The sequence below is a fragment of the Phaseolus vulgaris genome, chromosome 5 (genome assembly GCF_051622355.1).
Source record: "Phaseolus vulgaris cultivar YP4 chromosome 5, ASM5162235v1, whole genome shotgun sequence".
Lineage (NCBI taxonomy): Eukaryota > Viridiplantae > Streptophyta > Magnoliopsida > Fabales > Fabaceae > Phaseolus > Phaseolus vulgaris.
Window position 1 is genome coordinate 11489544 of NC_143502.1, and position 23163 is coordinate 11512706.

General features: G+C 36.2%; 2 protein-coding genes and 1 long non-coding RNA gene across 9 annotated transcripts in view; 2 read left to right on the top strand and 1 right to left on the bottom strand.

The window, feature by feature from the left end:
* Positions 1-8611, top strand: LOC137835158 (Polynucleotidyl transferase, ribonuclease H-like superfamily protein). 3 transcript variants are annotated; one of them, XR_016520904.1, is made up of 10 exons: positions 12-155; positions 242-311; positions 418-496; positions 759-840; positions 2037-2145; positions 4098-4216; positions 7497-7585; positions 7693-7757; positions 7855-7933; positions 8300-8611. XR_016520904.1 is itself a non-coding variant. In XM_068643532.2 (9 exons), exons 1-9 carry the CDS (start codon positions 102-104, stop codon positions 8468-8470), a joined length of 798 nt encoding a protein of 265 aa, XP_068499633.1. In that variant the 5' UTR covers positions 1-101; the 3' UTR covers positions 8471-8611. The 3 variants fall into 3 exon arrangements, 2 of the variants coding, with proteins under 2 accessions (XP_068499633.1, XP_090158309.1); XM_068643532.2 differs by lacking the exon at positions 4098-4216 and having other exon boundaries at positions 1-155; XM_090302183.1 differs by lacking the exon at positions 4098-4216 and having other exon boundaries at positions 15-155; positions 767-840.
* Positions 7673-23163, bottom strand: part of LOC137835159 (uncharacterized) — a 26021-nt gene continuing 10530 nt past the window's right edge. For 2 of the 5 annotated variants that reach the window (XM_090302184.1, XM_090302185.1), the window contains 7 exons: positions 11359-11458; positions 11164-11280; positions 10986-11087; positions 10670-10900; positions 10345-10582; positions 8225-8323; positions 7673-8048 (listed from right to left, as the gene is read on the bottom strand). In XM_090302184.1, coding sequence (XP_090158310.1) covers positions 11260-11280; positions 11359-11458 — 121 coding nt within the window. In that variant the 3' untranslated portion in view covers positions 7673-8048; positions 8225-8323; positions 10345-10582; ... (1 more) ...; positions 10986-11087; positions 11164-11259. Of the gene's footprint in view, positions 8049-8224; positions 8324-10070; positions 10249-10344; positions 10583-10669; positions 10901-10980; positions 11088-11163; positions 11281-11358; positions 12374-12568; positions 12973-23163 lie in introns of those variants that run through there. The other 3 variants (XR_011085025.2, XR_016520905.1, XM_090302186.1) reach the window with 3 other exon arrangements.
* On the top strand, positions 12569-14361 carry LOC137835160 (uncharacterized). The gene is made up of 2 exons (XR_011085027.2): positions 12569-12916; positions 13056-14361. It is a non-coding gene; the product is annotated as an uncharacterized LOC137835160 (long non-coding RNA).

Genomic DNA, 23163 nt, shown 5'->3' on the forward strand with positions numbered 1-23163 from the left:
TGGGTGCCTCTTATTTTATTTCTTTTGTTTGAACTTGAAACCTTAGAACTCGGGAACCCTGAAAGTGAAGCGCGGAGAAGACGCACAATTGCGGCGAACACATGAAGAAACAGAAGCAAACTCAGTTGAACCCCAATTGGCTTCAACTCCAACAAGTGCCTCCTCTATTCTTCTTCTTTCTACCTTCTATTCGACATACTCATATTTCTACGTCAATTTATTGGTGTTTGTTAATGTGCAGAAGCTGAATGGCTCAAAGGCTTCAAGGGCCTTCAAAAGTTCAGATGAAGATACCCCAGAATCAATATTGGGTAAAAAAATGATTTTTGCTTCTGGGGTTGCATTGTTTGGTATAAGAGGTTAACCCTTGAAAATAATGTAGTCGTATGTGACTTTCTTTGTTTTTTTTTCTTACAGGCAAACGTAAAGAGAGACCAGATGAGGAATCCAATGATAGTCAGATTAATCCTCTTACTCCTGTAAATGCTGATTCAAGGTGACTCCAGTGAATTTTTATGTGTTACTTTGTAGTTTAGGGATGGGGGGTTGGTTGTCTTGTATTGTTTTGTGTGTGTGAGTGAATTTGAGTTGCATCTATACGATTAACTGAACAAGAGTTTAATACTTCATTATTTTGAGTTAGAACTTATTTTTTCTTTTATAGAATTTGTTGATCCTAACTAGGCGTGCTATGTTATTATGGAGCATTCTGCTCATTTTAAAGTTCAAGATCCTTTAACTTATTAACCATTTGGCAGTCTGACAGATGCAGTGGGCATGGATTGTGAAATGGTGGGTGTTGGTCAGGGAAACAAAAGTGCTCTTGGAAGAGTAACTCTGGTATTAGTTTGTTCCTCTCCATCATCTGATTATTATCTTTAGATTTTTCTCCCTCATGTTACTACATTGATTAATTCATGTCACTGCAATGTACAAAGAATGTCTGATTTGCGAATATTAACTAGTAACTTATAATTTTTTCCCTTTTCATCGTAATCCAATTTATGTTTTATGGACTATTGATTAGTGTTGCATTTTACTTTTTCATTCCCAACACAATGCTCACGATTTTGTAGACTGACATGCTTTTTCCTGAAGTAATACCATAGTTAGGTACACTTAGGTTGTCTGTTGTTTAATCATGAAGTGTTGCTCAATTGATGTGAGCTCTACATGAGTGGACTTCACCTGCTTTGAAAGATTTTGAATCCCACTGGAAGTACCAAATGTCTTGGGCTACATCATCGGACTCTTTAAGTGGAAATTAGTCTCACCCCCAAAAGGTGTGGGCATGGCCACACCTTGTGATAGACCCAATAAAAACTAGATTAGATGTTATTTGGACATATGTCATCATTGACTGTCTTCTCCCAGACGTTGTTTGAGTCTCTTGTATACTATATTGGGCCACGAGAACTTGTTTCTTGTATTTTATCACCTTATATGAACACGTTATGTAAGTGCAACTGTGCAAGTGTTAGCTAGGCATTAGTTGAATGAACTCCCACTATTAATATCCATGCAAAGTAGAACCCATGCTTGATAACATTATGAAAATATTGTGTGAAAATTTTTTGGGGGCCTATTTTTTTGTACATAAAAATTTAGATTGAAAAGCACCAAGAACATTACATCCTGTATATATTTGAAACCAAATCAATTCTAACTTTAATATGTAAGAATTCATAACTTGCTCCTACATAGTGGAATTATCATTTCACATTTAACAGAAAAAACCAAACCAATGTTGTTAAATGGTGGCTCCATGGTCACCATGGTAGAATGCATGACAGATATTTTGCCAATTCATTGGCAGTTTGTGAAGGGAGGTTACGGCAGTGCCACAATGACATGCTTTTATGGCAGAATTTTGGCCTTCCATCACATTCTCCCATGTACATTGATAACACTAAACAACTAAACATCAATTTCCAATTTTCTTTGGCATAAGTATTTTTTACAATTATCGTTAATATGCTCATCTCCCCTTGCCTTGTTAAGTCTTTTATTCCTAATATTGGTTTAGTTGATGGCAGGTCAATAAGTGGGGAAATGTTATTTATGACGAGTTTGTTCGGCCAATTGAACGGGTTGTTGACTTCCGCACTAAAATTAGTGGCATAAGGCCTCGAGATCTTAGAAAAGGTTTGATATTCTTTTGTTTATGTTAGAATTGTGTAGATATGTTAGAATCTTATGAGTATGGTAACCGATGATATTAAAATCAATTAATGATACTAAGATCAATTAGATTGATTCTATATTTTTGTTATTAGCCTAAATGAAGGTAACTGAATATTCTGTAATTGTGTCTTCCCTATAAACTAAATAGCTTCGTCATGGTCTAAATACATGAAATTTTCATATGCCTTCTCAGTTTCTATCTTTTCAACTTGGTTTCGAGAGCCTAACAAGAAGGGGACCCTAATATGTGCTTTCCCTGTGGGCTCATCGTCTGTCACCATTCACTGTCAGCTACTTTCTGATGAGCTTTCTTCGACCGTTGATGACCATTGGCTTCAGCTTGCCTTTCAATGACCAACCTTAACAATTTCTCATTTATTTGGTATCTCATGTGCCTAAACCCCGCACCTGACTTTTCACCTTTTTCCACCACCTCCGCTGCATGTGGTGGTGCCTTTGATAAGCTTTCTGTCAAATCTTTTAGCCAGACTCTCCTTGCTGGTTCTGGATTTGTGGTCTTTCTTCCATTCAGGCACCATTTGTGATCTATTTTTTATTGCTATCCTCTGTTTGGTTGACTAGTTATTTTCTACTTGGCTGGTTTTCTATTTTTCATACGGCTTGATTATTTCTCTCTCTTTGAGGTTGATCCATGACAACTCTGAAATCTGTGCATTTGTTTTCACCAACTTTCTCATTGCCTTACTATCTACTAACAAGTTGGATGTCAATAACTATGATTCTTGGGCCTTAAACATCAAACTTTGGCTCAAGAGTCAAGATTATTTGGACCATATCTCACCACTAAAGAAGAAATTTTTGTTGAACCTAACGAGCCTAAATGTAGTGAAATTTATGCTCAACTTTGTGATGTCATCAAGTCTACTTCATTCCTCCGTTAAACAATTTTTTTGCTCCCACGACATGTGTGAATTAGTTTGGACATAGGCCAAGTCAATTTATACTGATGACTTACAAAATTTCTATAGAATATGTCAACACCTCATGGATGCGATCATGATGCAAACCCTTGATAGAACCAAGCTGACCTATTTGGGTTGTATAAGTAGTCTTCTTGATTTTAATCAACTTTTGCCTCTTGCTGTGACCCCAGACAAGGAATTGGAGAATCATCTTACCCTTCTCTTGTTGTATGTCTTACTTGCAAAGTACTATCAGGTTCGAGACTAGATTTTAGGATCTCTTTCTACCCTGATATGATTGTTGCTTGGTCCTCATTGCTTGCATTCTTGCTAAAGCAACCATCAACTCTGTAGTTAGTCCGACCTATATGTGCCATCTACCTTTTTTAGTTCTTCAACCATGTTGTCATAAGGAGGTGATCATGGGCACACTCACAAAAACAATGGAGATCATAGGTCACGATTCAAGTGACTATTGCCACAAAATTGGTCACACCATTTATTACTGTTATTCTCGGCATGGTTGACCCCTAAAACAACTAATGTTGTAAACTCTATTACCGATTCTTATGCACAAGTTGCTCCTGTAGAATATGCTTCCAGTAACAATATACTTACAATCTTCAATGATTTCCTTCAATAGACCATAAGTCTCTAGTTCCACTGGTTTTGTTGGTCACACTGGTAATTCTTCTATTGGCATCTTTTACTCTTTGGGCCCTTGGGTCCTATATTTTTGGTCCATCGCTCATATAATTGGTAATAAATCCTTTTTTCCTTTTCTTTCTACTTGTTATTTACCTATTGTCACCATGACAAATGGTTCTCAAAAATAGTTATAAGGTGTTGGTATTGTCCATCCCCTTCTTTCTTTCTATTCATAATATTCTTTTTGTTTCTAGGGCCCCCTTTAATCTATTGTCCATTAGTAAACTTATAAGGCCTTTCGATCTTGTCTTTTATTTTACTAAAGATTTTGTTTTCTTGTAGGATTAAAGGAGGGGGGGTGGACAATTGGCTTTGGATGCAAGTCTAGTAGCCTATATTAATTAAAAGGACTTTCTCTTATTGGATCGGTGGCAACATCCTCACGCTTGCTTCATGCTTAGGTAGGACACCCAAGTCTTGATAACAATTAACACTAGTCTTTCCATGTTAGAATCTTTGTCTTGAGAGTCATGTCAATTTGGTAATCGTATTCGTAGTTTTTTTTTTCTAGTTGCATTTTTAGTTAGGATTCACCCCCCTTTTTTAGTCAGTTGTGATGTTTGGGGATCAAGTCATATTTTTTCTGTGTCAATCCTTTTTCATGAAATCAAAAACCAAATTTGTGTACTATTTGTATTTTACAAAGTGATAATGCATGTGAGTATCTGTCTACTCAGTTCTAGACCTTTATGACATCTTAGTGTGTTGCATAAAAGATTTTATCCTTGTGCCTTCCAACAAAATGAGGCTATTAAACAAAAAAATAGGCATATTCTTGAGACACTTTCATGTTTCTCATTAGTTTTGGGGTGATGTAGTACTTATTGCGTGTTATCTCATCAATCACATGCATTCATCCATCTTGAAACGTAAAATCCCTCATAAAGTTCCATATACTCATCACTCTATTCATCCTTTATTGCCTTATGTCTTTGGTTCTACGTGTTTCACTCATGCTCTTGGTTCTGGCATTGACAAACTCTTTCGGTATCATAATTGTGTTTTCCTCGAGTATCCAAAATCTCATAAAGTGTCTCCTTTGAAACAATTTCATTTTTTAGGCTGGCATAATTTGTATGAGACTTGAAACCTCGTTCCTCCACCATTAGGGAAGTTAGTTGTAGGTTGTCGATGGGTGTGTACGGTCAAGGTTGGTCTAGACAACAATGTTGACCAACTTAAGGCTTTTGTCTCATTGCAAAAGGCTATACCTAGATCTTCGGGTTGGATTACGGTGATAATTTTTCTCTATCTGCCAAAATGACTTCTTTGCAACCATTCTTGTCCATTATTGTCATTTGCCATTGGTTGCTCTATTAATTGGGCATGGAAAATGTCTTTTTACATGGAGATATGCTTGAAGAAGTGTACATGGAGCAACCTTCTTGCTTTTTTGCTCAAAGGGTGTCCTCTAGTCTTATATGTCTACATATATCTTCAAGCAATCACTCAAAGCATGGTTCAATAGATCTAGTACTAAGATTCAATAATTTGGTATGATTCAGAGCAAGGCTAACCACTTTGCCTTCTATCGTCTCTCACCTGTTGATTGCATCTATCTGGTTATTCATGTTGATGACATTGTTATCACAGATAGTGATCATGTTGATATTGCATAGGTAAATCATCATCTTTATAAACATTCACAAATGAAAGATCTTGATGAACTAAAATATTTCTTTGGGATGAGGCAGCACAATAAAAAATGAGTTCATTATAAGTATCCAATGATTGGAAGAATTAGTAATGTTAAACTCCAAGACAATCGACACCCTATGGATCCTAACGTCAAACTTGTGTCAAATCAGAGGAAGCCTCTTCAAATTTGAAAGGTACATATGGTTGATAGGGAAGTTGAACTGCCCTTCTGATACTTATACGAATATCCTGTTCACAGTAGGCGTAGTAAGTTCCTCAACTTGTGCAAGATACATTGGAACACAATGACTTGCATTAATCAATACATCAAACAAGCTCTAGAAAAGCTCTTTTGTATGATGACGAAAGACACTCTAATTGTGGGTATGAAGACAAAGGTCCACCTTTGGTTTTTGTATACCTGCCAGAGATAATCTTGTCTCTTGGCAAAAAAAGAAGCAAAATGTTGTAATTAGGTCTAGAATGGAAGTAGAGTATTAGTATGGCTATCATAGCCAATCAAAAGCTTATGACTCAAGTTGCTTAAAATCCAAAGTTTGGAGAGGTTACATAGTTATCACGTATATGTGGTAATCAGTTTGTGCTGCATGTTGCCTCAAATCTAGTATTCCATGAAAGGATGAAACATATTGAAGTTGATTATCATTTTTTACATAGAGAAAGTCATGCTCGGAAAAATATCTACTACCTTTTGTCAATTTCCATGATCAATTAGTAGATATATTCATTAAGTTGTTAAAGGGTCCTTGGATTAATGACATATGTGACAAGCTTGGTGTCTATGACCTATATGCTTTAGTTTGAGGGGAATGTTAGAATCTTGCAAATATGTTAGAATCTATAGATACAATAACTGATTATATTAGGATTAATTAGAATGATTCTATATTTATGTTATTAGCCTTAAATAGGGTAACTGAATATTATGTAATTATGTTCTGTCCTCTATAAATTGAATAGCTCTGCTGTGTTCTAGACACATGGAATTCATCATATGCCTTCTTGGTTTCTCTCTTCTGAACAGTCTACCATTTTAATAAATACACTTGAACGTTTTGGAACTTGAAAATTCCTATGATATGAATTATACCACATTTCAATTTCCTCGTAGAAACATCAATTTCATTATATTCTTTGAAAGTTTTCATTTTCTAGGAGTCACAATTTATTTACTTATGTTGCCTCTTTTGCCTCAAGGATTATGAGAGAATCTTTTGCCTCTTATGTTGTTAGTTATGAATAGAGGGGAATGGTTTGGCTATGAAATATAACATTCTCTTCATTGGACAACTCCAGCTGAGTTTCAAAATTTTGGATATCATTTTTTACTGATAAAGTTCTGACATTTTTCAAGAGCCACTGGATTCTTCTTTTGTCTTTATCTTTGATTGGAGTTTTCAGTGACTTAACCAAAGCAAATCATGTGTTCAGTGCCTTACTAATCAAGTTGTTAGAACAAAAGTTTCTAGAGCTGTACTGTACTGTAGTACTCCTGAACTAGTAGTGATCTGGCTTATCTGGTGGGATGGTGTGTTTGGGACAACTGGTTATTTCAATGATCAATTATTGTTATAATGATTTATAATCAAAATCAGTTTCTGTTTGCATATATTTGCTGAAAATTATTCGAAGATTTTTTTTTTCCGGATGTAAAAAAATCAGCTTTTACACAAGAGTAAGAGCGTGTATGAAGCTGAAAGGAAAAATAATCACTTACAAATGTTCAGATTCATGAAAACAACTTATTTTTCATAAAATGCCTTTACTAAATTTTAGTTGATCAAACATAGAGCTTATTTTATGAATTTTTCCTCAAAACAACTGAAATTGAAAAAAAAATGAGCCATGTCCACACTAGTATTAGATGTTAAGGTTCAGGTGCTCAGCCATTAGCATGTCTCAAATTTTAAAAGCAGCCATAAAAGCTTTATTATAACTACGAGGACCAGGTTTCCTAACCATTTCTATGATTCTTATGCCAATAAACTAATACAACTTTCAACATGATAATTACATTTGTAGCAAAGGATTTTTGGGCTGCTCAGAAGAAAGTGTCAGAGTTGATCAACGGAAGGATCCTCGTTGGTCATGCCTTGTCCAATGACCTTAAGGTCTGTATTTGAGTGATTATGTTCTTTGACGTTCTTGATTTGTGTGTATATTTTTTTCTTATCAGCCTATGGTGTTTAAAACGGAGATTTGGACTGTACTTCTGCAGGCATTGTTATTAAGTCACCCCAAAAAGGAAATAAGAGATACCTCCGAGTATCAACCATTTCTAAGGTGCTGTCACCTAATTTTGCTTCTACCTATCATTTTTAGGTTTACATTCAAGTGTTTATGTAATTCATTATAATAAATTTGCCTTTGGGATTGGCAGATCAAATAGCAGAAGAGCACTGCGACATCTTGCTGCCGAACATCTTGGTGTGACGATCCAAACAGGAGAGCACTGCCCAGTTAGTCTGTCTACCTTTTTTTCCGTCTCCTGTTATTTATGTGATCAGTGACCAACATGGTAGTTGAATCGAGATACAAGTAGTGTATCATATCATAAAGCTGATTTTCTGAATCCTGAATGTTTTGTATAGAGAATAGTAAGATTCATAAACATTAAAAAATGTAACATACAATTAAATATACAAGATATGTAAACTTGCAAAGATGCAATTAATAACAAAACCAATAACAAGCACTTAAGTTTGTGCTATTGTCATTAGTTTGAATTTTTTTTTTTCATTTATGCAAACCTGTATCTTGTTGTGTCAGCTTGCTATATCTCTAAAACATGAAATCAAAAGTCTTAGACCACCGTATTGTTTCAGATAGAAGATGCTCGTGCTGCTATGCTGCTTTACCAAAGAAATAAGAAGGAATGGGAGAAGAGCATAAAAGATCAATTTCGGTTCAATCAGAAGCAAAGGAAATTGAAGCAGAAAAAGAAGCAGAAGATTGAAGATGCTTCAAATGCAAACCATGTTGAAATTGGATCATAGATTTGTGTGCCCTTTTGAACACATCTGGTCAGGGGACCACTTCTTTAATGCTGATTGTATTACTTAAATTTGGACTCCCAAATACAGTTAAAAGAAACCGTTTTTTCATGGTTATAAGATCAAGATTTTCGCGGTAGGTCACACACTCTTGTTCTGTTTTGCACTCTCTCTATAAGTATAATTGGTCTGGAAAAGCTGTTTTCAGTATTAGTTAGTAAAAACTGTTTACATTTCATTGAAATACAAACAACTTTAGAATTTATTGTATTCAAAAATAAAAATTAATATTGCAAATATTTATTCAAAGCCCTATAGTTCACTATAGCTTGTATGTTTTAGTGTGAGAATGAACTATTTTGGAAGAATTTCATATTTTATTATATGCTGTGTGGACTCACCATAATACTATAATTAAGATTAATCTTTACTCTAGAGGATAAAGGATTAGGTTCACCTTAAGTCATTTTCAGTGATTAATCTTAAAGCTGAGAAATACTATTTGTAAATTTCTATCATTGGTGCTTTAACTATTTTGAAATATTGAAATGACAGTTTTATGATTGTCCAATTATTGAAAGGAATGGTCGCTTAAATGCACTTCAAAGCTAAGCAAATTGTGTGTAACGAGCGAAACATGTGATAGTTGAAGCAGTCGGATCTATGCGTATTTGTTAAGTACATCATGCAGTTTGTTTTTATTAGAGTTGTGTAGTTTTCCTGGTTTGTGTAGTTACCACTTTCGTTCATTGGAATGTAAGACGTGGATGGTTATTTTTTTTTTTTCTGTAAGATTGTGTTAAGAAGAAATATGTTGTGAGTATAAGTATCTTTGCTCCAAATCTCTCTATGTACACAGTTTAAAGTTTTAAAAAGTATACAATCTACAATGCTATTTTTTTATAATGATAACATTGGTATAACCTCCGGATTCAATGACTAATACAGATGGAAAATACAATAGTACTCTTCTTATAAGGTCAATATTCCTCACTAAATAATTGGTCAATTTTAATATTTTTTCATCCTCAATCCTCCTCGGTCTATCGGTACCTGTAGATCTCATTTAGATTTATAGTTTTTGTCATAGACCCTGTCTATAAGAAGTAATTTTAGGCTTAAGTAGGTCTAATGCTCTTTTAATTATGTTCTTAGAGAATAATTAAGTTTTTTTCTCTTATGTAATTAACCTTTATCACAGGTTTAACTTGCTGAATCGAGAGACCAATTAGTCGTAAATATTGTGGTTCACTAGTCAGATGATCGAGATATTGAAAAATTTATTCTCATGACAATAATGACATGTTTGTTTCTAGGTAAAAAAAAAGTGTAGATAAAAACATTGAGAAAAAGTTAGAAAAACAAAAAAGAAATGATTGGAAAACACGAAAAAAATACATCTTTGTTCTTTCAAACTGATGATATATAAAAATTATGTTAATATAAATATAAATATAATGCTTTAATATATATTTTTTATATTATAATAAAATGAATAAGACTGCAGAAAAAATTGTTTTCGTGTCTTATTGACGAGGTTAAGTGTAAGGTGCCGAAAAGTTTGGTACGGACTCAATGTTTTGGTAGGTTGGCTGTACAAGTATTAGTAAATTGAAATTTTTTTAAGGGTAAGACTAAGGATTTGGTAGTTACATTTATTTAATGACAAGCAAGTATTTGATACTAAGTGTAGCCATGTTGTAGAACAGTGTGAAGGTCAGGTGAAGGGAAATCACATGGACAGTCTTCTACAAAGCAGACAGGTAGAATAGAGATATGCCCTTGAAAGAAAAATGTAGAAATGGCACCAAAAAAGTTAAATACATACAGCTATTATTAGCAATTAAACAATGTTACGCATCAATTCATTCTATTACCTTGTTCGGATCAACTATGCCCGCTGCAGCATGGTGGACAGGGCTAATGGTTATAACTGTATCCTTGTTTTGAATTTCCTAGTACTTCAATGGAAGACATGGACGGAATTTCATATACTGTTGGGAATACTATTATGATCTGATGCCACTCATTGTTCCATTCTTCTTGTCAGTGTTCAATGTTCCATTCTTCTTGTCTACTGTAAATCTCAACTGAACCATTCTCCAGATAATGTATCTGTTTCAATGCAGATAATGTTAGTGTGCATAGTTAGTATCTTAATAGCTATGTTTCTGATGGAAGATTTGACCATGAAGTATCCACCTGGGCACGCTCTCCATCATATTTGTATTCACAAGTAAACTCCACATCCTGGAATTTGTTTAGAATTTCAGTTACACTTTTTGCTGCCTTTGATAGCATAGGTCTAATTGGAACACCAGGAGTAAATTTACAATTCTTTGGAAGCATCCATAGACCCTCCGTAAGCAGTGCAGATATTATTTTGTCATAGTCAGGAAGAACAGAATAGACTTGTTTAACAATATCCGAAGCCTGATGCAAAATGAAACCAGAAATAAATATATACTTACACACATATACACATAATGAATAGGGAAAAGGTGGGTGGTTACTTCACCAGAATTCACTGATACCAACTACAGCAGCAGAACCCTACCCCCAAAATTTAGTTCTGAAGCACTTCAAATGTTGAAAACCCAAAGCGCATATGCTATTCAACCTGAACTCACAAGACTAAGCCATGTAAACCAATTCACTCTTATAGCATATTTCCCAGTTCAATCATATTAGCTTACCTTGTCGAAAGGAGACTGAATTTCAGGAGGTGGTTTAGAGTGTTCTTCAGTGTATGCTGCAGCTTGGCCTAATGCAGCCAATAGAGATTGCTCTGCTTAACCAATTCGCAACTTCACCTGCAAAACAAGACAGATGCAATTAACATGGAGAAGTAAGCCCACCAGAACATTTCAATAAAGAATTAAAATTTCAACCTGAAGCAAACGAATTAGATAGAGGTTCACACTCAGTTGCAGCAACAGGGAGTGCCTTGATATGGTTCTTTTTTTTCTCTTGACTGTCTTTTCCAGATTCCTGAACACATTCAGAAATAAAGAAAAAGTAACAACATAATTTAGCAACATTCAGTTGTACACAAAAAGGTGTTCAAATCCCGACAACAAATCTTACAGTAGTACATACACGAAGCCATACTAACTTCCAACATGGCCACCAAACAGATGGCAAGAAATTTAAAGATAAAAACAAACGTATATTTAGTAAGCGATGGCTTCAGCAAAAGATACAGAAACGAACCTCCTTCTCAGGCACATTATTCTTGTACAACCCATTAAACTCCAAAAAAAACATCTAACCATAATAGAAAATTAAAAAATGAGCTGAAAATGACTGTTGTGCTCTATGCACGATATGTGATAAAGGCACCAATAACACCCTCCAAGTCTTCAATATCAGTTTACTCGGAACTTACTTTTGCAAATTCTCTCTTTTTTTTACCATTCATGCTGTTATACCACGTGAGAATGCACTAAACCTAGTTATCCCAAACCAAAGGCCCATGGTCATGTTGTGCTTAGTTTTCTCAATCACTCAATTTTTTTTATCCGCAAAGAATTAATAAATTAAAAAAAAAAGACACTTCAGGGGTGTCCCAACCCGTATACATGGTTCTAGACCACTGGTTCTAGACCACAGAGAGCACATACAAAACTCACAAAAACCTGCTGAACAAGTGCAATGACATTCCTAAGAACTACCAAAGATCAAAAGCACACTTCCCAACAGAGTGATATTAAGCTAAACACAACCAATAACAAACAGCAAAGACAAATCTGGTGGCTTCAAGATTGCATGTAGGCAGCTGGACAATTCAGCATAGCCAATTCCAAGAATTCTAACAGCAGATGATGTTGTGACTGTAGTAAATTAGGCTTTAAAACGAACAAAAAGATTTCCCAAGGCGTAAGTAATCACTGTCCGTAAGGACTTATCCTCGGTGTATTGCGCAAGTCCTCCAGGATACAACAGGAACTTCCCGATAATTTCCGAGGATCAAAACTAGCAAGTTTCTTTTTAAAAGAGTAATACAAAATAGAACCCAGAAATATTATAATATTAAAATAATCTAATAAATGATGAGAGAGAAAACTAAAAATTTAAAGGTGATAGGAAGAGGAGTTTCACGGTGGTGTTGGGTGAAGAAGATGAAGAAGGTGAGTGAGAGTTGGGTGTTTTCTGAAGCAAAGGGTTGCGGCTTTTATAGATGAAGAAAGTAACTGCATCCCACTACATGAGCAACTCTGCTTCCCACGGTCAAGGCGGTTCCGAGCTGTTGCGGAGAGAAAGACTACGTCTTCCTGGAGAGTGCGGAGCAGATCTGGATCTGTTGAGAGCATGCACGTTCTGAGAGACCCATTCAAGGTAGGAACCGAGGTCCCCTTAGGTTGCAGAAGGTCGGGACTCTATCCCACGTTCAACCTCTGCGAAACGAGGGTTTCAAACGTTGGTCCTCTACGAACGAGGGTTTCGGAGGTTTGTGCGCTCACTCAGATTTCCGTTTCTGCACATACTCTGTTTCTAGATTTTCTGTTTTGCAATATTATAGAATCTGTTTTACAAATAGAGATTCTGTTTTACAACAGTGACAACTAATTTTCTGGTTTAAAATCAGGCCCCTGTAACTACAAAAGTGGCTCCCACAACGTTGTACCTCAAGGACGCAAACACAAGTAGGTGCAAGGGAACAAAAACTGCAAATGTGGAAGCAGGATAAAACCAGCATAGCATATGAAAAAAATCCTTCCTGGCTCCCCTTGGCGACATTAAAGCTCCGCGCTCAAGAACTCCAGAAGCAAGCTATGTTCCATTAGTGGATCCCAAACTTCAACCATCCAAGCCAACTTCATGGACAGATCTGTGGCACTTGTCCCTCATAAGATACCCTGTTATGCACCCCATCCACACCTATGGAACACCTTCAATGGCCACAATTCCACACCAGAAACGGATAAAGCACCACCAGCCACAAGCACCTGTTTGGGATGTATTTATGATTTAGCAACCACAACCCAAAACCTCACCCACATCCTCCTTCAGCAAGGTTAGAAACCAGCAGCAGGATAACCACCAAGCAAATACCAGAAGCTGTTTACATCCCTCTGTACCAATGAATATGAAGCCTTTCCATTGCTCAACATAACTATTTCCATTCTTACCAACCTACTCCTAGGTCCCTCCTCTCCTTATACAGATACTCAAGACAACCTGCAACCTCCTAACATCAGCCTTTTGAAAGCAAAGAACAAAATTAGTATGCATGAAAACACAACTTGTGAGGTGTTAACAACAGCTTTGGATGGAAACTTTAGCTGAGCATCGATTACTCTAATCAAAGAGGATTCCCCTGCTACTCACTTAAATCAACCCAGCTGTGACCGATACACCATTTAACACTCCACACCTCCCTGTTGACTCCACACCTGAGCCATGTACCATTACACGGTGATTTTTACAGCCTAAGATTCAACACACTCACACCACAACAAGGAGACACTGGTTGGGGTTAAAATTCAGTCAGAGAAAGCGTACGAGAAACCAACTACCTTGTGTTTTAACCACAACCAAGGACTGTAGTTGGGCATTCTGAAAAATCTCATTAGCATCAGGGACCCTTCCTTGAAAACCACCAGATTCCTCTGTTTCCAAATGCAACTGACAATTGCCGCCCACAATCCTAGCCATACCTGGTTTTGTTTATTAGAGAGATGGATTAAGTGAAAATTCTCCATGTGATTCTTAATACCCTGTCTTGGCCCCCAAAATACCAATCCAACAATAACACATTGACCACACTCGTTGTGGGAAGACAGTCTAGGAAGAGGTGTTGAGAGGATTCCTCTAACGTATTGCATAACGCACACAGAGACGAATTCATTCTCAATCACTCAATCTTGTAATAATAATTTCAAATTAATCCATACATGGGTATAACTTGTCAACAAAAAACTAGGCACTAGTGATGGAGATCAAGCCCAAGAGAACATGGAGGCCACTCATCAAGCTCAAGAAGAGGTGGAGGCACAAATGGAGGATGCCCATGGAGGTCAAAGTCCACCTCAAAGGATTACAAGAAGCATGTTCAAAGCCTTGGGAGCAAGAGGACATTTATTTTCTCTTTTTGTAGTGTCTTTAGTTGAAGGTGCTTAGAGGGAAACCTTAGAAACCTCTTTTGTTATAGCATCTTTTAGGTTTTAAATAGGACCTTTAGGGGGGTGTATTAGTAGATAGGTGTAGGTGTAGTTTTTGGGAGGTGTCATAGTAGAAAAAGGTCACACCTCCCATGTGACTTGTTTTTGGTGGGAATTTCAAATGAGTTTATTTGAAATTTCCCACCTATTTTTCAGCACCTTAGGCTATAAATAGAGGTGCTTCCTTTGTAAAATTCAGATTTGAATTTTATCTAAAGAAACTATACTCAAAATTGGAGTGAGCATTTGGAGAGCTTTGAGCTTCTTCTCTAGTCTTATCTTGAAGGACCATGGTTTCCTCAAGTGGCGGCTTCCACACTCATCTAGGAGCATCCATTCTTCTAGTGGCGTGATCATCCAACCATTCCTCCATCTTCATGAGCATTCTCTTCTCCTTCCTTTCTTCTTCTTCAATTTGTTCTTATTGCCTTGAGTTTTGAGTTGTTTTTGTTTCGGTTCCTTTAATTTTCCAGCACCTATTTTCTGTTTAGTTTTTAAATTCTGTTCGGTTCTTTTGTTTTGAAGTTCAATTCTGTTCGGTTTGTTCTTTTCCTTCTCCTTTGTTGATTCAATTTGACAATATTTGGTTCATCCAAATGAGTTTGGGATTTGGTACTTGTTTTGGTGAGTTCTTGATCTTAGAACTATGATCCAACTTCTAAGAAAGTGCCTCTACATTTTCCAGCTCAAGGTGATTCCTCAAAGTGTCAAGAATCTTGTTCTATGTGGCTATTGGAATCACATCATGTGGTATCATGAGTCTTAGGTTCTTCTTGTTTAATTGTTGAGTTGTGTGCACTTTATTTTCAAGAGCTCTTTAATTTTTCTTGCAATTTAAGTTTCTGTTTTAGAATTTTAATTGAGTATTCTTGCTGTTTTTCTTTTGCTCCAAGTGTTTGTGGAAAGGTTTATGGCACTCATAATTCTTATGAGTATGGTTGCTCTTTTGGAATGGCATTATCCTTCCTAGAGTTTACCTTAAGCTTCCTTCCACTTGTTACAATTTGTGTTGTGTCTTTTAATTTTTGAATCTTGTTAAGTTTTGTCTTAGTCATGTTATTCCATATATGTCATTACTTCTAGTAGTACTTTTATTGTTTTGATTGTTTCTTGCTTTGGTGTCATATATTTTTTCTGAATTGATGTTGATCCTTTGAGCATTTTCTTTTTAGCATTGAGTTCATACTTGTATTCTAGACCTATACAAGTTCCAATACATCATTTTCTATTATGTCTTTGCTAGTTCATCATCCTGTTTTTTTATTCCTATTAGGATTCCTCTGTTTCTGAAAAAAGTGCTTACTGTTTTTCCTTATTGCAATTGATTTACGTACTGTAAAATTCTGAAATTCTGGATTTGAGATATTGAAAGTGTTAGAAAAGAATAGAAAAAAGAATCATTCAAAAATATGAAGTACACAAAAAATGATAAATAAAATAAAAAAAGTGTACATTCCTGCCGAAAAAAATACGGTAATCTGGCAGTGATTTTAAAAAATTTATTTCTCTCAATTGGCTTACTGTTTTTAATTGATTCCAGTGCCATTTTTGAGTTAACATCTTGAAGTTTCTGTGGTATAAATTTCATAATCCAGTTCGCTCTACAACGTTCCAGTTAAATCAGTGAATATCAAACACAGTTTGCATTAAAAAAAATTTCCAGTAGCTAAATTTTTTTTGTTTTCTTCATCTACTCTAGTGCTTTTCCTTAGGTATTCTTTTGTGTGCCTACTTTTCTCATTGAGTTCTTTATTTTCTTGATTGTCTTTCATTCTTACTCTTTGAGTTTGTCTTACACATAGTTTTCCTTTTGCAATTACCTTTCCTTGCTTATACCTTTTCTTGTTTGTCTTTATTGTTTCATTGGTTTTGTGGTGGTTTGCTCTTAAGATTGGTGTGCTTGCTTTGACATATTTCATTTGAGGATTCCAAGGCCTCAAGATCAGATTGGTGCAAGAACATTATTTCTTTGAGAGTGATATCTTTTCAGCCTTAAATTCACTTCGGCAGTTTCAATTGGAAAGCTCACTGTTTTTGCTAATTTTTAACTTGTTTGCTGTTTTGTGTGTTTGCTGTTTTTTAATTACAAATGGCTGGATCTTCAAGTGATGCATCCTCCAAGCAGAATTCTCCTTCCAAAGCTTCAATTCTTGGTGAATTACATGAAGCTCAAAGAACAATTAGAAGGTTGGAAGAGAAATTGCAAAAGATGGAGGTCAAACAAACTAGACCATCTCCTTCTATCCATGATGGACATCATTCTCATAGACCATCTTCAAGAGCTTCTTCAAATGATGTTGGCCGTGAAGATGAGCATAGGAGAAGGAGACCTCCACCCCAAGTCCATGGACAAAGACATCATCACCAAGGGGAAAGAATTCACTACGGCAATGGCTTCTACCATGATGCAAAGTCCAAGCTTCCTTCGGTCAAACTACCTTGTTTTAATGGTTCTAGTGATCCAAATGTGTATTTAGATTGGGAGGCTAAGTGTGAACAAATTTTTGAGATCCATGAGATCCAAGATGAGCATAAGCTCAAGCTAGCCACCCTAGAGTTTAGTGATTATGCCATGAAATGGTGGCATGGGATTGTAAAGGACATTATCTATCACAAGGGTCCTCCCGTGGACTCTTGGAACTCTTTAAAGGATCATATGCGCGCTAGGTTTGTGCCCCCACATTTTAGGAAAGACCTCATGTTGAGACTCCAACGGTTTCAACAAGGCACGCTAAATGTGGATGAATATTATAAGGAGCTTGAGACGCTTGTGCTTAAAATTGAATTAGAAGAAAGTGAAGAAGCCATGGTTGCTAGGTTTGTGAGTGGTCTTAGGAAGGATATCCAAGACATTGTTGAGTTACAAGAGTATTCATCATTGGGCTCTTTAGTTCATCTTGCAATGAAGGTGGAAGCCCAACTTGCTAAGAAAAACTCTTTTAAAAATGCTTCCAATAATGGATACTACTCCAAGTCTTGGAGAAACAAAACTTCTTTTTCAAAACATCCTTCCAAAGATTCTTCTTTCAAACCCAAGGAATCTAAGCCATCAACATCTAGACCTAAGTCTCCCACTAGAACATCTAACACTAAATGCTTTAAATGTATGGGTTATGGTCATATTGCTGCAAATTGTCCTTCAAAACGAAGTATGTACATGCATGAGGGCATTGTAGTTAGTGAGCATGATTCGGATTCTTCAAAGCATTCATTGCATTCTCATGCATCTAGTGAGGAAGAGAGTGAATGTCCACTTGAAGGGGACTTGTTAGTTGTGAGAAGACTTCTTGGACAAGTTTCACAACCTTTTGATGAAAGTCAAAGGGAAAATATTTTCCATACAAGATGTCTTATTCAAAACAACATTTGTTCCTTGATAGTGGATGGGGGTAGTTGTGCAAATGTGGCTAGTACAAGAGTAGTAGATAAGCTTGGATTGCCTACTATCTCTCATACAAAGCCCTACAAATTACAATGGCTTAGTGAAGTAGGAGAAATAATTGTTAATAAACAAGTCCTCATCCATTTCTCCATTGGAAAATACAAAGATGAGGTATTATGTGATGTTGTGCCCATGGAAGCCACTCATGTTCTTTTGGGAAGGCCTTGGCAATTTGATAGAAAAGTTTTACATGATGGCTTTACCAACAAATTATCTTTTGAATTCCATGGTCACAAGGTTACTTTAAAATCTCTCTCTCCAAGAGAAGTCCATGAGGACCAAGTTATCATGAAGAAAAAGAGGGAGAGTGAAAAAGATAAAAAAGATAAAAAAGATAAGAGTTCTAAGCCTACACTCCTTGTGTCTAGGCGTGACATTGAAAGGGAAATAGTGGCTCATCATCCTCTTTTTTTAGCCATCCCTAGAACTCTTAGCATAGAAACACTTGTTGATAGTCCTCATTGCTTGGAAAATTTGGTAGAAGAGTTCAAAGATGTGTTTCAAGATCCTCCAAATGGCCTTCCACCTTTGAGAGGGATTGAGCACCAAATTGATTTGATACCGGGCTCTTCTTTACCAAATCGTCCCGCATATAGGACCAATCCAAGTGAAACCAAGGAAATTCGCCAACAAGTTGAGGCTTTGATTGAAAAAGGGTGGGTGCAAGATAGCATGAGTCCTTGTGCTATGCCTATCATCTTAGTGCCAAAAAAGGATGGCACATGGCGAATGTGTTCGGATTGTAGGGCCATAAATAACATAACCATTAAGTATAGGCATCCCATACCTAGATTAGATGATTTGTTGGATGAATTACATGGTTCAAAAATCTTTTCAAAGATTGATCTTAAAAGCGGCTACAATCAAATCCGTATCAAACCGGGTGATGAATGGAAGACGGCTTTTAAGACCAACTTTGGTTTATATGAGTGGTTAGTTATGCCTTTTGGTTTAACTAATGCACCAAGTACCTTCATGCGCCTCATGCATCATGTTCTTAGACCTTTCATTGGTAAGTTTGTTGTGGTTTACTTTGATGACATTCTCATTTATAGCTTATCTTTGAATGACCATAGGTTGCATGTTAGGCAAGTTTTGGAAACCCTTAGGAAGGAACATTTGTATGCTAACCTTGCTAAATGTATGTTTGCTCTTGATCATATAGAATTCCTAGGGTTTGTTGTGAGTTGTAAAGGGGTCCATGTGGACAAAACCAAGGTGGTGGCCATTCAAAAGTGGCCTACACCGAAATCTTTGAATGAGGTCCGAAGTTTTCATGGGCTTGCTTCTTTCTATAGAAGATTTGTCCCAAACTTTGGTACCATTGCCGCACCACTCAATGACATAGTGAAAAAGGATGTGGTCTTTCATTGGGGAGAAGCACAACAAAATGCTTTTGATACTTTGAAAGAAAAATTGACTAATGCTCCCATCTTGGCCCTTCCTAATTTCACTAAGACATTTGAGATTGAGTGTGATGCTTCAAGCATAGGTATTGGGGCTGTTCTCCTTCAAGAGGGCCACCCCATAGCCTATTTTAGTGAGAAATTGAAGGGAAGTCATCTCAACTATTCCACCTATGATAAGGAATTATATGCACTTGTTAGGGCTTTGTTTACTTGGCAACACTATCTTTTTCCCAAAGAGTTTGTGATACATAGTGATCATGAATCTCTTAAATATTTGAAAAGCCAAAACAAACTTAACAAGAGGCATGCTAAGTGGGTGGAATTCATTGAGCAATTTCCTTATGTGATCAAACACAAGCAAGGCAAAATAAATATTGTGGCGGATGCTCTTTCTAGAAGATACACCTTGCTAAATCTTTTAACCTCTCAATATCTTGGTTTTGATCACATTAAGGAACTTTATCATGATGACCTTGATTTTTCTCTCCTCTATCAAGAGTGTCTTAAGGGAGGACACAAAGATTTTTTTATTCAAGATGGCTTTCTTTTTAAAGGAAAACGTCTTTGTGTTCCCCAATGCTCTATTAGATTATCTCTTGTTAGAGAAGCTCATGAGGGGGGCTTAATGGGACATTTTGGGGTTGCTAAAACTTTGGATGTGTTGCATGAACATTTCTTTTGGCCTCATATGCATAAACATGTTCATAGTTTGTGTGATAAATGCATAGCTTGCCGCAAAGCTAAATCTAAAATGCATCCCCATGGTCTTTATACTCCTCTTCCTATCCCTTCAATGCCTTGGGTAGATATATCTATGGATTTCATCTTAGGCTTACCCAAGACATCAAAGGGAAAGGACTCCATTTTTGTGGTAGTGGATCGTTTTTCAAAAATGGCTCACTTTATTCCTTGCCACAAAGTGGATGATGCATGCCACATTGCAAACCTCTTCTTCCAAGAAGTGGTTCGCTTGCATGGGATTCCTAGGTCTATAGTGTCCGATAGAGATCCTAAGTTCTTGAGTCACTTTTGGAAGACCTTGTGGGGCAAGCTTGGAACTAAGCTTTTATTTTCTACCACTTGCCACCCACAAACCGATGGTCAAACCGAGGTGGTAAATAGAACTTTGGGACAACTATTGAGATGCTTTATTTCGGGGAATCCTAGAGTGTGGGAGAATTTACTACCCCATGTTGAGTTTGCATATAACCGAGTAGTAAATTCTACCACCTCCCATTCTCCTTTTGAGGTGGTCTATGGGTTTAATCCCCTAACACCTCTTGATCTTCTTCCTATTCCCCTTCTTGACGATGTCTTGTGCAAAGATGGGGATGAAAAGGCTTCTTTTGTGAAAACTTTGCATAAAGACATCAAGAAGAGAATTGAGAAGAAGGTTGGCAAGTATGCTGAACTTGCCAATAAGAGGAGAAAAGCATTGTTGTTTGATGAGGGCGATTGGGTTTGGCTTCACTTGAGGAAGGATCGTTTTCCTACTCAAAGGAAGTCCAAACTAATGCCTCGAGGGGATGGACCTTTCCAAGTCCTCAAGAGGATTAATGACAATGCTTATGAGTTAGATATGCCTGATACATTCTTAGGTAGTCATACTTTTAATGTCAGCGATCTAACTCCTTTTTCTATAGGTATCCAGAATTCGTGGTCGAATTCTCTCCAACTCGGGGAGTATGATGGAGATCAAGCCCAAGAGAACATGGAGGCCACTCATCAAGCTCAAGAAGAGGTGGAGGCACAAATGGAGGATGCCCATGGAGGTCAAAGTCCACCTCAAAGGATTACAAGAAGCATGTTCAAAGCCTTGGGAGCAAGAGGACATTTATTTTCTCTTTTTGTAGTGTCTTTAGTTGAAGGTGCTTAGAGGGAAACCTTAGAAACCTCTTTTGTTATAGCATCTTTTAGGTTTTAAATAGGACCTTTAGGGGGGTGTATTAGTAGATAGGTGTAGGTGTAGTTTTTGGGAGGTGTCATAGTAGAAAAAGGTCACACCTCCCATGTGACTTGTTTTTGGTGGGAATTTCAAATGAGTTTATTTGAAATTTCCCACCTATTTTTCAGCACCTTAGGCTATAAATAGAGGTGCTTCCTTTGTAAAATTCAGATTTGAATTTTATCTAAAGAAACTATACTCAAAATTGGAGTGAGCATTTGGAGAGCTTTGAGCTTCTTCTCTAGTCTTATCTTGAAGGACCATGGTTTCCTCAAGTGGCGGCTTCCACACTCATCTAGGAGCATCCATTCTTCTAGTGGCGTGATCATCCAACCATTCCTCCATCTTCATGAGCATTCTCTTCTCCTTCCTTTCTTCTTCTTCAATTTGTTCTTATTGCCTTGAGTTTTGAGTTGTTTTTGTTTCGGTTCCTTTAATTTTCCAGCACCTATTTTCTGTTTAGTTTTTAAATTCTGTTCGGTTCTTTTGTTTTGAAGTTCAATTCTGTTCGGTTTGTTCTTTTCCTTCTCCTTTGTTGATTCAATTTGACAATATTTGGTTCATCCAAATGAGTTTGGGATTTGGTACTTGTTTTGGTGAGTTCTTGATCTTAGAACTATGATCCAACTTCTAAGAAAGTGCCTCTACATTTTCCAGCTCAAGGTGATTCCTCAAAGTGTCAAGAATCTTGTTCTATGTGGCTATTGGAATCACATCAACTAGTAAGTAAGTAAACTTGAGTAACTTTATTTTACAGTTATTTCCACATGCACATTGACTCATTCAACATTATTTATTTGTATCTGTCAATTATTTAGAGTATTTTTTTATATATTTTGACTCAGAAAGATTGAGATTGAGAGAGATAAAAGGAAATAGGAAAAGAGGATCGAAAACACAATGCGAACTTGAATGAATGAACCATAGCGGGAGGTCCGCAGAGACGATAGAAATGGCGGGAAGAATATCACCCTTCGGATACTCTCTTCAACCTTTACACACTATAAAATTTCACCTACACAACTACATTAAAGTCTACATTTTTTTTTAAATTATATTTTAAATTATGAGACAATAAAATAAAATTAAAATTACTTTAGACGAAAATAGTAAGAATAACAATGTATTATATTTATTTAGTAGAAGTTACTGAACCAAATCAGAAAATTTCTAAATTCAACGTTATTTAATGTAAGAAGATTAGAACAAAACAACACTATAATTAATTTATCAAATCTATACGAATCAACCAATATTGTATCTAAGTTTAAAATAAATTGAATTAATACTTTATTATTTTTTAAATAAATTTTTTACTTTTTACCTGTATAGTTCACGTCTTTAAGCCTTTTAAAGTTTCTGAATTAATTCAAACTCTAAACAACGTCAAACATACACATTAACTAGAATTTTGTTATAAGAAACTGTTTCTTACAACAAATTGTTTGAATAACTAGAATAAAAGAACGAAAACTTCAAAGGAACCACATCAACATATTACTCAAACAAAACAAAAAACGTAATTATGCGTTTATTTATTGTAATAACCGAGGTATTGAGAACTCATTCGGTATTTTGATATTTTGGCAACATAAACAATAAGATGTTCCCATTGAGATGGAATGACAATCTTTAATCCACAAAACGCAAGTTTGGTTGATCCACTTTGTATAGGAAAATGAATGTGGGTTAATTTTAATGGTCCGCACAAATGTTGGTGTATAAGAAATGTTTTT

Bases quoted from the DNA above. Each gene is read 5' to 3' on its own strand.
- LOC137835158 (XM_068643532.2), top strand. From the start codon at position 102: ATGAAGAAACAGAAGCAAACTCAGTTGAACCCCAATTGGCTTCAACTC. The intron at 312-417 runs GTAAAAAAATGA...TTTTTCTTACAG, and splicing joins TACCCCAGAATCAATATTGG to GCAAACGTAAAGAGAGACCA. The intron at 7,758-7,854 runs GTGCTGTCACCT...TGGGATTGGCAG, and splicing joins GAGTATCAACCATTTCTAAG to ATCAAATAGCAGAAGAGCAC.